Here is a 15,658-nt window from a genome sequence, read left to right on the forward strand (position 1 = left end):
CAGGGAAGTTTTTACCCCCTCAAAGAAAACTGAATTGAAAACATACAGTAGCCTATACCATTCTGAATTATGTGACAATACAATTGAAAAATCATTCTACCCCATTAATGATCCAGTCATCGAAGACAGAAAAGTATGCAGCCAGTTGCAGCCCATCTGCAACTCACCAATCGCAACGAAGCAGGCTGTTTTCTACTTAAGTGTTCATGGCATAGTGCTCACATTTTACATGTATTAAAGTGTTCACAAGAAGCTTGTAGGTCGGTTAGGTGGAAATTAAGTTAGAGCTTGTTAATAGAAATTTGGTGTTACTAGTTCGATAGCACATATTGTATGTGCGTTTGAGTTTTCTTAGAATATAAGATTCAAGGTGTTTCTAAATTACATGTAAGTGTTATCATAAGACTCTAAATTAAATGTAAGTGTTATCATAAGATTCTAAATTACATGTAAGTGTTACCATAAGATTCTAAATTAGATGTAAGTGTTACCATAAGATTCTAAATTACATGTACGTGTTATCATTAAGATTCTAAATTAAATGTAAGTGTTACCATAATATTCTAAATTAGATGTAAGTGTTATCATAAGATTCTAAATTACATGCAAGTGTTATCATAAGATTCTAAATTACATGTTAGTGTTACCATAAGATTCTAAATTACATGTTAGTGTTATCATAAGACTCTAAATTACCTGCAAGTGTTATCATAAGATTCTAAATTACATGCAAGTGTTATCATAAGAATCTAAATTACAAGTGTTATCATAAGATTCTAAATTACATGTAAGTGTTATCATAAGATTCTAAATTACATGTAAGTGTTATCATAAGATTCTAAATTACATGTTAGTGTTACCATAAGATTCTTAAGATTCTAAATTACATGTACGTGTTATCATAAGATTCTAAATTAAATGTAAGTGTTACCATAATATTCTAAATTAGATGTAAGTGTTATCATAAGATTCTAAATTACATGCAAGTGTTATCATAAGATTCTAAATTACATGTTAGTGTTACCATAAGATTCTAAATTACATGTTAGTGTTATCATAAGACTCTAAATTACCTGCAAGTGTTATCATAAGATTCTAAATTACATGCAAGTGTTATCATAAGAATCTAAATTACAAGTGTTATCATAAGATTCTAAATTACATGTAAGTGTTATCATAAGATTCTAAATTACATGTAAGTGTTATCATAAGATTCTAAATTACATGTTAGTGTTACCATAAGATTCTAAATTACATGTTAGTTTACCATAAGATTCTAAATTACATGTAAGTGTTATCATAAGATTCTAAATTACATGGTAGTGTTATCATAAGATTCTAAATTACATTTAAGTGTTATCATAAGATTCTAAATTACATGTTAGTGTTACCATAAGATTCTAAATTACATGTTAGTGTTATCATAAGACACTAAATTACCTGTAAGTGTTACCATAAGATTCTAAATTACATGTACGTGTTATCATAAGATTCTAAATTACATGTACGTGTTATCATAAGATTCTAAATTACATGTTATTGTTATCATAAGATTCTAAATTACATGTTAGTGTTATCATAAGACTCTAAATTACATGCAAGTGTTATCATAAGATTCTAAATTACATGCAAGTTTTATCATAAGATTCTAAATTACATGTTAGTGTTACCATAAGATTCTAAATTACATGCAAGTGTTATCATAAGAATCTAAATTACAAGTGTTATCATAAGATTCTAAATTACATGCAAGTGTTATCATAAGAATCTAAATTACAAGTGTTATCATAAGATTCTAAATTACATGTAAGTGTTATCATAAGATTCTAAATTACATGTAAGTGTTACCATAAGATTCTAAATTACATGTAAGTGTTATCATAAGATTCTAAATTACATGTTAGTGTTATCATAAGATAATATGATATATGCCCCCAATATGGTATCAAAATAATTCTTGGAGATTTTAATGCAAAGGTAGGCAGGGAAATCTGGGCTAAACCTGTGATAGGATCTCATAGCCTGCACCATGAGAGTAACAATAATGGAATAAAACTGATTGATTTTGCAAATAGGCATCAAATGATCATAGCAGGCACCTTTTATCCTCACAAAGATATACATAAAGCAACATGGAGAACTCCAGATGGGAGATCAAGTAACCAGATAGACCATGTAATTTTAGATAGTAAACACAAATCAAGCATTTTAGATGTACGTAGTTTTAGGGGAGCAAATGTAGACACAGATCACTACCTGGTGATTCCTAAGATCAAGAACAGAATATCATGTATACACAAAAGGCAAGAAAGTAAAATCACAAAATATGATATATATAAATTGAAGGAAAAAGACAGAAAGAAAACATATCGGCAAAAGATTACTGACAGACTGAAAAATCTGGAAGATGGCGTGAACAACACTAATCCCAATGAAGAGTGGTGCAAAATACGAGATGTAATAATAAAAGTAGCAGATGAGGAAATAGGGGAAATGAAGAAACAAAACCGTAATGAATGGTTTGACGAGGAGTGCAAGGAGATAACCAAGCAGAAAAATGAAGCATACAGAAATATGATACAAAGTTATTTTACAAGAGCAAAGCTAGAAGTATATAGAGAACTGAGAAGGAAGGAAAAGAAAATACACAAGAGAAAGAAAAAAGAGAGTGTGGAAAGTAAAATGAGACAAGTGGAATCATTTAATGGAAAACGAGAGAGTAGAAGATTCTATAGAACTGTCAATGAAATGAGAGGATTCCAAACTGGAGCATATATATGTAAGGATAAAGACGGACGACTGTTAAGTAATGACCAGGATATTTTAATTAGATGGCAGGAACATTTTAATGAACTTTTGAATGAACAAAACCAGAATGGAAGTGGAATGGAGCAAGAACAGAATCAGCATACGGAAGAAGATCAGAATGTAACAAATCCCCAGCTTAATGAACAGGAAAAGCAGGGACCTAGCCTTGAAGAAGTTAAGAGTGCCATTGAGAAGCTGAAAAACAATAGAGCGCCAGGATCTGACAAAATAACAGCAGAGATGATGAAACTTCACGGAAGGGACTTCTTGAGAAGCATTCAAAATCTACTAGATAAAATATGGAAGGATGAAGAAATCCCATTACAATGGGAAGAAGGTATAATATACCCCATATATAAGAAGGGGGATCGCCTACAAACAGAAAACTATAGAGGCATCAGCAAACTTAACACCGGATACAAAATTCTCTCTAATATACTTTTCCGAAGGCTCTCCCCGTATGTAAATAAAATAATAGGTGACTACCAATGTGGCTTTAGAGAGGGAAAATCGACCTCAGACCACATACATACAATTAGACAGATATGCGCAAAGACAAAAGAATTTGGAATAAATACATATCACCTTTATATAGATTTTAAATCTGCGTATGATACCATACGAAGGAACGAGCTGATTGAAGCCATGAGGGAATTTAACATCCCACAGAAATTAGTAAATCTAGTAGAAGAGACTCTAAAAAAAGTGCGATGTAGAGTACAAATAAGAAATCAGCTATCTCAAGAATTCGAAACAAAACAAGGATTGCGTCAAGGAGATGCCCTGTCATGTATGCTATTCAATATTGCACTAGAAAAGGCTGTCAGAGAATCAGGCATAGACACTAGAGGAACTATAATAAACAAGTCAGTGCAAATGATGGCATACGCAGATGATGTGGTTATAATAGCTAGAACAACAAGAGCACTGCGTGAAGCTGTAGCTAATCTCCTTACAGCAGCACAAAAAACGGGGCTTGCAGTAAATGCTGCTAAAACAAAATACATGGAAATAACCAAGGTGCATACTAGTACTACACATTTTGAAGTTAACGGGCTCTCCTTTGAGAGAGTACAGGAATTTAAATATCTTGGAGTGTATATAACAGAAAAAGGAGATTCCCTGACAGAGATTCAACACAGAATAGGTATGGCAAATAGAAGTTACTTTGGACTTGGAAAACATATGAAGTCCCGGTATATCAGAAGGAAAACAAAAGTTAAGTTATATAAAACGTTAATAAGACCTATTTTAATGTATGGATGTGAATCATGGATTATAACTAAGAATGCTGAGACAATGATCGGAAGTTTTGAAAGGAAGATCCTGCGCAGGATCTATGGTCCTATATGTGAAAACGGATTTTGGAGAAGAAGATACAATAATGAACTATATCAACTCTACCAAGATATAGATATTGTGAAGGAAATTAAACTAATACGGTTAAGGTGGCTAGGACATATATACCGAATGCCAGATAACTCGATGTGCAAAAAGATAACGTTTATGCATATGGAGGGCAGGAGAAAAGTAGGAAGACCACCTTTAAGGTGGGTTGATTCGGTAGAAGAGGACCTAAGTATGCTGGGAGTTAGGAGTTGGAGAAGGAAGGCGCTGGATAGAGATGGATGGCGGAAGATTCTGAAGGAGGCCAAGGCCTGTGATGGGCTGTAGTGCCAGAAAAGAAGAAGAAGAAGTTCGATAGCACATATTGTATGTGCGTTTGAGTTTTCTTAGAATATAAGATTCAAGGTGTTTCTAAATTACATGTAAGTGTTATCATAAGACTCTAAATTAAATGTAAGTGTTATCATAAGATTCTAAATTACATGTAAGTGTTACCATAAGATTCTAAATTAGATGTAAGTGTTACCATAAGATTCTAAATTACATGTACGTGTTATCATAAGATTCTAAATTAAATGTAAGTGTTACCATAATATTCTAAATTAGATGTAAGTGTTATCATAAGATTCTAAATTACATGCAAGTGTTATCATAAGATTCTAAATTACATGTTAGTGTTACCATAAGATTCTAAATTACATGTTAGTGTTATCATAAGACTCTAAATTACATGCAAGTGTTATCATAAGATTCTAAATTACATGCAAGTGTTATCATAAGAATCTAAATTACAAGTGTTATCATAAGATTCTAAATTACATGTAAGTGTTATCATAAGATTCTAAATTACATGTAAGTGTTATCATAAGATTCTAAATTACATGTTAGTGTTACCATAAGATTCTAAATTACATGTTAGTTTACCATAAGATTCTAAATTACATGTAAGTGTTATCATAAGATTCTAAATTACATGGTAGTGTTATCATAAGATTCTAAATTACATTTAAGTGTTATCATAAGATTCTAAATTACATGTTAGTGTTACCATAAGATTCTAAATTACATGTTAGTGTTATCATAAGACACTAAATTACCTGTAAGTGTTACCATAAGATTCTAAATTACATGTACGTGTTATCATAAGATTCTAAATTACATGTTATTGTTATCATAAGATTCTAAATTACATGTTAGTGTTATCATAAGACTCTAAATTACATGCAAGTGTTATCATAAGATTCTAAATTACATGCAAGTTTTATCATGATTCTAAATTACATGTTTGTGTTACCATAAGATTCTAAATTACATGCAAGTGTTATCATAAGAATCTAAATTACAAGTGTTATCATAAGATTCTAAATTACATGCAAGTGTTATCATAAGAATCTAAATTACAAGTGTTATCATAAGATTCTAAATTACATGTAAGTGTTATCATAAGATTCTAAATTACATGTTAGTTTACCATAAGATTCTAAATTACATGTAAGTGTTATCATAAGATTCTAAATTACATGTTAGTGTTATCATAAGATTCTAAATTACATTTAAGTGTTATCATAAGATTCTAAATTACATGTTAGTGTTACCATAAGATTCTAAATTACATGTTAGTGTTATCATAAGACTCTAAATTACCTGTAAGTGTTATCAAAGATTCTAAATTACATGTAAGTGTTATCATAAGATTCTAAATTACATGTAAGTGTTATCATAATATTTAATGACCTAGTTTAGAGCCAAAGTTCTAAGTTACTTAGAACCGCAAGGCAATAATTTAGTTTACTGACTGGTAACAGATAAGTTCCCTTACACAAATTTGCATATATAGGGTCTACCAGTCAAAAATGCCAAGAAAAAGTCAAGAAATTATGCTTGTGGTCAAGAATTTTTGGTATTTTATTACAGCATAGTGAATTTATATTGTTATACAGGACGGTCCGTTTGAGATGTCAGACAGGAAACCTTTATATACAGGAGGTTAATGTAGGTACATATCTCTGAGCAGTTTGTTGTAATGTAAGCAGAAAGGATGTAAGTTTCGAATGAGAAGAGGTTCACATACTTCAGCCGTGTGGTGCTAGATAAAGATGATGTCCTCGCCACAACAGCACGCACAATGTGTCGTATGTTATGCGAAACTTTTGAGTGTTACATGCACACTAGCGCCGTCACGTGGATGAAGTCTGTAAATCTCCACTCATTTGAAACTTACATCCTTTCTGCTTACATTACAGCAAACTGCTCAGAGATACGTACATTAACCTCTTGTACATAACGGTTTATTTTTCTGACATCTTAAACGGATCACCCTGTATATCTGTACTGTGATTTGATAAAATTGAATATCTGGAAATCTAAGATTATACTGAGTTGTGGTTCAGATTTGTTCACTTTGTTTCCAAATTATATGTAAGTGTTATCATAAGAGTCTAACTTAGATGTAAGTGTTACCATAAGATTCTAACTTATATGTAAGTGTTACCATAAGATTCTAAATTACATGTAAGTGTTACCATAAGATTCTAAATTACATGTAAGTGTTACCATAAGGTTCTAAATTACATGTAAGTGTTACCATAAGGTTCTAAATTATATGTAAGTGTTACCATAAGATTCTAACTTACATATAAGTATTACCATAATGTTCTAAATTACATGTAAGTGTTACCATAAGATTCTAACTTACATGTAAGTGTTACCATAAGGTTCTAAATTATATGTACAGAGTGTTACCATAAGATTCTAAATTACATGTAAGTGTTACCATAAGATTCTAAATTAGATGTAAGTGTTACCAGAAGATTATAAATTACATGTAGGTGTTACTATAAGATTCTAAATTACATGTAAGTGTTACCATAAGATTCTAAATTAAATGTAAGTGTTGCCATAAGCTTCTAAATTACATGTGTTACCATAAGAATCTAAATTTAAGGAATTATGATTTAAGGAAAATTATTGCTTTATCTACATTAAGACAGCTCGGAATAATAATACGATAGGTCACACTAAAAGTTTTTAGACACGCGCAAGTAAAACACTGGAGACCAAAAGTATGAATGCTATAATTTTTCAAAGTATTCTCCATGACAGTTGATGCACTTGTTCATTCGCTCAAACCAAGTGTGAAAGCACTGGGACCACACATCTGCAGGCACCTCTTGAATGCACTGAACGAAGACGGTGACTGCCTCCTCGGGAGTAGGAAATGAAGAACCTCGTAATGTATCCTTGATTTTAGGGAACAGGAAGAAATCACAAGGGGCGAGGTCGGGACTGTAAGGAGGATGAGTCATTTCTTCGATGTTGGAGGCTTTGAAGAATTCAATTGTTCGTACTGCTGTATGGCTGCGCGCATTGTCTTGATGCGCAATAATGCGACTTCGTGGGCGTTTTTCACGAACTTTCCGTACGATCTCCGGTAAACAAACCGTAGTGTACCATTCAGCATTAACGGTCCGACGTCCCTGTAGCAGCACTGTTGCAATATGGCTCGTCCGACTGAAGAAAGTGGCAACCATTTGTTTGCAAACACTTCGTCCCTTCCTGACTTTTGTTGGTGGGTCTTCATCGGGGAAGATCCACTGCGTCGACTGTCTTTTGCTCTCGGGTTCATAACAGTACACCCAAGTTTCGTCACCTGTTACGATGTCATACACTGCATTTGATTGTCCTTGGTTAAATTTGTCCAGCATTTTCATGCACCATGTGACCCGTGCCTGCTTTTGCTCCTGAGTAAGATGGTGTGGGATCCATCTGGCACAGAGCTTCCTGACACCAAGGCAGTCATGCAGGATCGTTTGAACCTGACTCATACCAATACCCAGTGTTGCACTAATAACTGCATATGTCACCCGGTTATCCTCCTCTATCATGCGACGCACTCTGTCGACGTTTTCTTGAGACGTTGCTGTCACAGGACGACCATTACGTAATTCTTCACTGAGTTTCTGACGTCCACCTCGAAATTCTAAAAACCAATTAAACACAGTCGCACGGCATGGGGCTTCCTCCTGAAATGCATTTCGGAGCCTTTCATAACATTGCTGCTGCGTTAAACCTACTCGAAAATCCTAAAAAATCATTGCTCTGAAGTGCTCCCGTGTTAAATCCATTTTACTGTACACACACGACAATAATTGACTCATTTCTGGCACACAACAATTAACAACTATAAATTCTGCAGCATTATCACACTTCACAGACTACTAACTTCAACATATCCTAGAGACAATGTATTGCTGCAATCAGTGTTGCCGAATCTAAAAACTTTTAGTGTCACCCACGTATTAAAAAACCGGAGATATATAATAAGGATAATAATTTCTCAAAATAGGTAATGTCATGAAGGGTTGTAAAAATATTAAACAAAGTAATGTGGCCATTCCTTGTCCACGATGAAGTATTTCAGTCTTTTCATATTTGCATGCATTAATAATTCAAGCAAGTCTAAATCTTTTGTTAAAGTACAGCTTCTGTTTTTATCTTAACCAGCCTTGTAGTAAGCGTTTTTCATTGAGTAAAAAATACATATATTTTTTAAATTTTCAACCTAAGTCGGGGGTGATTAAATAAATGTTAATAAAAAGGAAAAAAGTCAATAATTTTGGATTTTTTATATTGGTAGACACCTTTATATACAAAAAAAACCTACCTCTCAAAATAAAACCACAAATACATCACTGAGTGGTCATCCAACCAAGACAAAAAACTTAATTTGCACATTGTTGTAGAACCTTGTAAATTGTCACTAGAGAGGGCGTTTTCAGCTTGTTTAACTTAAAATTACATTTCTTAAGCCTTCAAACGAGCTCGTTATCGGAAATTAAGTTATTGAAACCTTTTACACTAAAGTCATTACACTGAAAATATACGAGACTTTTCTTTTTCGTGTGTGAATAAAATTTCCTATGGAAATTGCGTGCTTTTTGGAGATAACATGACGAAAAAATGTATATTATTAAAATCTAATTCTAGAAACTATATGAATATGCTAGGGCTGTGCCAATACCAGTGGTATCGATTGGAATTCATCTACCGATTTAATCTGATACTTTCCCGGCATATTGGTCTTTCACGGGGTCAGCAAAAAATGCCGCGTGACACTTTCGATGAATCTAATCATCCTGGAAATTATGCAAAATTCAAACTTTCTTTTAATTTTGCACTAAAAACTGTATTTTGTGATTACACAACATTTATTTTCATATTCTGATGTAATTATTAAATATTATGAGGCAAATTTCTTGGTCAGTTGATGCATATAATCGGAGAAGAAAATTTACACACCAATATTTTTAACAAATTTTAATTATTGCAATTTTAAGTATCGGTGGGTATCGGCCTCAGTATCGGTTCAAAGTGGTACCGGCTCAGCCCTAGTATTTACACTAGGCAATTTTTGAGGAGCAGAACTGTACTCAATCTTACAAATTTGAGAGGGTACAACGTACGCCTGCACCCCGCTATTTCTGCGCCACTGTACTAGACGAGACTACACCAAATCAGCCTCACCTCAAAACACAGATTACTCGAGCGCAGGCACGTAGCCATGGGGAGGACTAAGGCGGGTGAAAAGCCTGGCTACGGGCCTGCTTGAGCGTCAGTTCTTAAGAACCGAGTTGAAAAATCGTTCTATCTAAACCTTTCGTGCATCAGTTGCATGCAAAAAAAAATAATAAATTTGAAAGAAGAGTGTAATCTGAACACACCGGAATATGCTCTGGAGTCTTCATGTCGAGAGGTATGTTGATGGAGGATCGGTTGTCGTTGAAGAAATCCGCCTCTGGGAGTTCTTCTGAGTCCTTTGGAACTTCCACTGGAGCCTCTGGTTCAATGTCCACCTGGGGAAACAAACATAGCTATCTTTAATCAAAACCTGACGCATATGGATGACTACGAACTCTATTGTTGTTACAGTCCGTATAGGACGCCAAATTTGAATCGAGTGCTATTGTTTTGTTTCGAGGTTGACAGACCTGTACTTACCAATGTTGACATCTGTTGTCATGCCGATTAATGTAGCCTCAATTGTTTTGACTCGTTTGTTGAGGTTTCCTTCCGAAAATCCTCGAATAATCCAGGAGCGTGAAATCCATCCATCCGCTGAGAACGACTGTGTGGTGTGGGTTTTGGCAGGTGGAGTGGGATCTTACAGCCTGTGATTTCTTCTTATGAGGGTTTGTGAAATCACAGGTGTACGCCAACAAACCACGAACCCTTTTGGATCTGAAGGCGGAAATCATACGGGTGATTGGAGGCATCGGGACAGACATCTGCGAGAGGTTTATCAATAATTTTGTGGAGCGTATAAATGCATGCAGACTCAGTAGGGGTGGACATTATGCCTGACATTGTCTTTCATACGTAAATGGGAGATGTTACTGCTTACATATATGTGAAATATAACTATTTTCATGATATTTTCCTTATTTTTATTTAATTTTCTAATTTGGCGTCCTATACGGAACACCCTATATAAGGTAAGGGTTCTCAGATAAGATGATTCTTCCTCGTATACTTTGAAGGGTGCAAAATGGACACACATGTAGACGCACCCAAAAATTGTTAACTCGCTTAGTCTAATGCATATTTCCACATCATTACTGTAACAAATTTTCATGGAGACAGATAGAAGAAAATTTGGACGGGCTCACTCATATTGTCCGTCTGCGTTAGTCGGGACCATCGTTGAAAGTGCGCATGCGCAAAGTGGACGAGTCCACTGACAAAATAGGGGGGACGGCTGTAAGTGGAACAAACAGGGAGATTAGTTGAAGTTAAATTCGTCCGGTCCAGACTGAAAATTTGAATTTCAAATGTAGCAACGTCGCTTTAGTGAAAGAGCGAGCGATAGCAAGCAGGCTAAAGCATGGAAACGAAATACTGGTCTGAAGCCTACTCCCCTTTTGCGATTCGATTCGTCCACTTGAGCTAGTTTCGTCTTCCATGGTCGGACTGTAGTTGATCCTACACTTAACAGTAGTATATACAATCACTTTGCACTATACAAGCATGTTTTGTGGGACCTATTAGACTTCTAGGTTATCTGAGCATAGAGTGGACACAGGCTGTGTCCGAAAAGTACAAAGAACAGACTTGAAGTACTGTCTTGTTGGGGGTGACGTCACCTAGTGCCGCAGTGGTCTAGTGGGTGCCTGACTGCTAGTCTCCATGTGGGTGATCAAAGGTCGGAATTTTTCCGGCCTTGTCACCGCATAAACCTTAACGCCCACTGAGACGCGGGGAAACTCCGCAACAGAATTTCTTTTGTCTGCTTCTATTGAAACCAAAAGGTGTAACGCCCACAACAGGGAATTTCCGTGCCAGAAGTCTGCACGTTATCTTAAAGGTCTGTTGCGTTTCTTCGCCACGTTTCTTCGCGCCTCAGTGGGCGTTAACTTTTAGACCGCCGAGCGGGTTTTCGAAAGTAACGTCTCTCTCTCTGGCTGCTGTCTTTGCGCGCGATTTTAAATTTTGCACTTATTTGAGAAAAACGTTATATCTCGGAGACTATTTGAGCAATCTACTTCGGGTAACTTTTGTTTTGTAGCTAGAACACCAGGGCATGCAACCGTGCAGGAATCAAAACGCCAAAGCCAATAAGAGGGGTTGGGTGGGCCGCGGCCCCCAACTTTCAATGAAAATAAATCATAAAAATGGGGACTTTTTCACATATTCGATAATGTTGCACCCAGGAACATGAAATGACCTTCATTCGGTTGAGAAGGACCATTCTTTGAAAATCAGGTCAAAGTTTGCCTCCCCTTCCAAAAATAGCGGGGGAAGAGGGGGCGAACTCCCCATTTTTATGATTTTCTCATTGAAAGTTGGGGGCCGCGGCCCACCCAACCACTGCTATTGGCTTTGGTGTTTTGATTCCTGCACGGTTGCATGCCCAGATATTTTAGCGGAAAAACAAAAGTTACCAGAAGTAGATTGGTCAACATTTGTTGTCAAATAAGTGTACAAATTTAAAATTCGCGCCAGCTTCCATACGTAACTTTGGAGTCGGGGTTGGGGAGAAGGGTCCTGGGTGGGTGGGTTTTCTTCCACATGACATTTCAAAGTTCTATCTCAACATCTGTCAGCGTTTACAACCTCACATACAAATATGAAGATCCTAAAAGAACATGAACTTTTTAATCAACACGATGGTCCACTAGTGGACCATTGGCCGACTAAGGGTTAATCTTAATTCGGCTCACCCAGCCTCAAATCAATGGGTAACTGGGGGCAACGCTGGGAGGTAAAGCGGCCGGAACCTGATGCTGAACACACCACCTCCAAAGTTTGAATTAAATTGATTGATTGAATTGTTGTTTTGGGTCCACTTTATGCACAGATAGGCTAATCGGGATCCGAACGACTATGTGCTTCCACCGGGTATCGAACCCGGGACCCCTTGATTACAAGGCCACTACGCCATCGGGGAGGCCCTCACCTCCACAGTGATAGTCAGTCATCCACCCCACCCGAACATCGCCTAAATGTACTGTCATGGCATGGTCCTATATGCAGCTGCATTCTGATTGGTGCTTACCAGTGTGATGACGGCGCATGCGGCAATGAGGGCGACGGTGATGAGGAAGATGCTAAGCCTGAGCCACCTGCTGTTGGACACGATGCTCGTGCTGCACTGGTGGAACTCAGTCTGCGTGGGCGTCTCGCTGATGTGTCCTGGACAAGACCTCCAGCATTTCTCCAGCCAGCACAGGTACAGGAAGATGAGCAGAGCCAGCAAGGTTGCCCCATACGAGCCATACAGCACCACGCCTCTGGAAAAAGTCAAAGAAGTGGATCAGAACAGCACACTCACCTAGAGAGTACAAGGAAGACGCTACAGACGGGATCCCCCCAAAACAGATTTCAGCCCCCCCCGTAGCACCACAGAATTTTATAGTGCAGTAAACACACTTTGAAAAACTAAAAGTTTTGTTATATAATATTTTCCATTATGAAACTTCCATTGGGGCAAGCACAGTGTTCAGCAAAAGACACAAGTCACAAACTGCGATTTTCTGTTGCTAAGATAAAAATGTTGAATTTTTGTCCGATCCAATACATGGAAAACTACATTAATGACCTTCTAAATGTTCATGTAGGAAAAAAATAAGAAGTAAATGAAGTACACCCTCCTGGAACCTTTAGTTCCAGAACCTAACTTGCCTGAAATTAAAGATGCTTTAAAAGGCTAAACAATAACAAAGCACCTGGCATTGATTTGATAGCAGCTGAATTAATCAAATACGTATGTCAAATTCATAAATTAATTTGTTTAATATGGAATAAAGAACAGTTGAAAGAATACATCATTGTGCTTTTGCAACTTCCGCTCCAAGGAACTATTCAAATGTCGTTGCCATCTTGAAACTCAATTAAGAATGGGCTGATTGATTTATTGATTGAAATTTAAGTCCACTTTATGGACAGTAAGGCTAATCGGAGCTGGGACTACAGTTTAAAGTGGCATCCTAACCACTATGTGCCTCTACCGGTTATCGAACCCGGGACCCCTTTATTACAAGGCGAAGGAATGGACAGAGTAGGGGATAGAGATGCAATAGTTGGTGGTGCTATAATTATATGCATGTGTTCTAAACATTTGTTTGAAATGCTAACTTAGGCTGATAATGGCTGCACCAACAGTTTAAAGTGCGATACGAACCACCGTGAAAGGTGCCTCTATCGGCAATGGAACCCCGGACCACTTGATTGCAAGGTGACAGCCATCGAGGGGCCCAAGGTGGCTTTAATTTACTGCTATCAACATACATCAATCTGAAGATTCCAACCATCAGGTCAGGCACCTTCGTTTCGCCCATTTCCAAGAAATTTGACTTACCTCAACGCACTCAAGCTTACCTAGGAACGGTCAAAACCTGGATGACGGTCATCCCCAGGAACAGGACAACAGCACACAGGATATAAAACCGGAACTGGGAATCCGGCTGGTTCCTGTACTCCGTCTCCTGGTTCCCCTTCCGGAACCAAAGCAAGATTGGATTCAGCTCCTCAGATTTGAACCACTTCCTGAAACAAGAAGGAAGAAAGATTAAGTTAAGTAGAATGTTGGGTGAATGAAGCAGTTTCTTAGTAAATACTGCATACAATCACTGGGCAGTTGAAGGTGGACTCAACCTCATTACCACCCAAATAAACGATATGAATAATTTTCAAAGGACATCCATAATCATTTTGACAAGACAGCAGACTAGAGGGAAACGACAAAAATAGTAAAAGAGAAAGAATGGCAACAAAAGGAGAGATAAAGAAACAGAGATAAGTAAATAAATAAGAGGAAACAGCTAAAAACAAAACAGCGAGAAAGAGGGGAGAAGAAATACAAAGCAAGGAAGAGGGAGATAGGAAGAGAAGAAAATAAGGAGTGTGAGAAGTAACGAAGGGCGAAGTAGAGAAAGAGAACGAGAAAGCGAGGGATAAAAATAAAGGCAAACAAGAGTAGAGAGAGAGAGGAAGAAAAATAATGAAGAGGGAGATAGAAGGAAAAAGAGCGAGAGATAAAAGTAAGCAAGCTAGATTGAGAACGAGAAACAAAGATTGAGAAAGTGATAAAGAGACAGAGACAAAGAGAAAGAAAGAGAAACAGCCAGAGAGATAGAGAAAGAAAGAGAAACAGATAAATAGAGAGAGAGAGAGAGAGAGATACAAAGAAACATAGAAGAAAACCGGATATAGAGAGAAAAGAGAGAGAGAGAGAGAGAGAAGAAAACCAAAGAGAAGAGAGAGAGAGAGAGAGAGAGAGAGAGAGAGAGAGAGAGAGAGAGAGAGAGAGAGGGACAGAGAGGCGAGACAAAGAAACAAAGAGAAGAAAGCCGAATGTAGAGAATACAGAGAGAGAGATATATATATACAAAGAAACAGAAGAAATCCAGGTATAGAATAAAACAGAGAGGAAACAGAGAAAGAGGGAGAGAGAGAAAGCAAACAGAGAGAAAGGAAACAGATATAGAGAGGAAAATAGAGAGAGAGAAGAAGGGGAAATACAACAGAGAGAAGGGAAAAGACAAAGAAGAGAGAGCGAGAAAGAATTAAGAAAGAGAAAAAATCGTCTTAGCAGTTAATAAGCACCATCCGCGAACCCACCCCAACAAAATTCTCTCATGACGTCACACAATTCGAAATCTCTGAAAAGTTCTCACGGACGACCTCCGACAAGGTTTGGAGTTGGTTAACCAACAACTTGCTTCCCCTTTTGACGAAATTGCATATTTTGATGATGTTTCCGCAGTTTTGCTCTAATCCACCGAGTCTCTCGTCTGAGGAAACTGCTCGCCGAACTTAACCAAGGACAAAAAGGGACGGCATCCCTTTTAGGACAATAAACAATTACACGCTGAAAGATGATGTAGTTGGGACAATGGTCACCAAGTTTGAAAACGAATGGCTCATTTGACAGTTCTGTGTTTTTGCTGTGCATGCATTTTCACGGCTTGTTTGAATAGGAACAGTGGCGTTGCCAGAATATTTTCAG

At 36.9% G+C, this 15,658-nt stretch overlaps 1 protein-coding gene across 2 annotated transcripts in view; it reads right to left on the reverse strand.

Moving 5' to 3' along the window:
• Window positions 1-15,658, reverse strand: part of Ac76E (adenylate cyclase type 2 Ac76E) — a 943,073-nt gene that overhangs the window by 85,851 nt on the left and 841,564 nt on the right. For both annotated transcript variants that reach the window (XR_014443972.1, XM_083143984.1), the window contains exons 14-16: window positions 14,029-14,196; window positions 12,707-12,941; window positions 9,876-10,007 (exon numbers count right to left, since the gene is read on the reverse strand). Coding sequence is in view for 1 of the 2 variants with exons in the window: in XM_083143984.1 (XP_083000110.1) it covers window positions 9,876-10,007; window positions 12,707-12,941; window positions 14,029-14,196 (535 nt within the window). In the remaining variant the exon portion in view is untranslated. The remainder of the gene's footprint in view (window positions 1-9,875; window positions 10,008-12,706; window positions 12,942-14,028; window positions 14,197-15,658) is intronic.

The sequence above is a fragment of the Lepisma saccharinum genome, chromosome 22 (genome assembly GCF_977018435.1).
Source record: "Lepisma saccharinum chromosome 22, izLepSacc3.1, whole genome shotgun sequence".
Lineage (NCBI taxonomy): Eukaryota > Metazoa > Arthropoda > Insecta > Zygentoma > Lepismatidae > Lepisma > Lepisma saccharinum.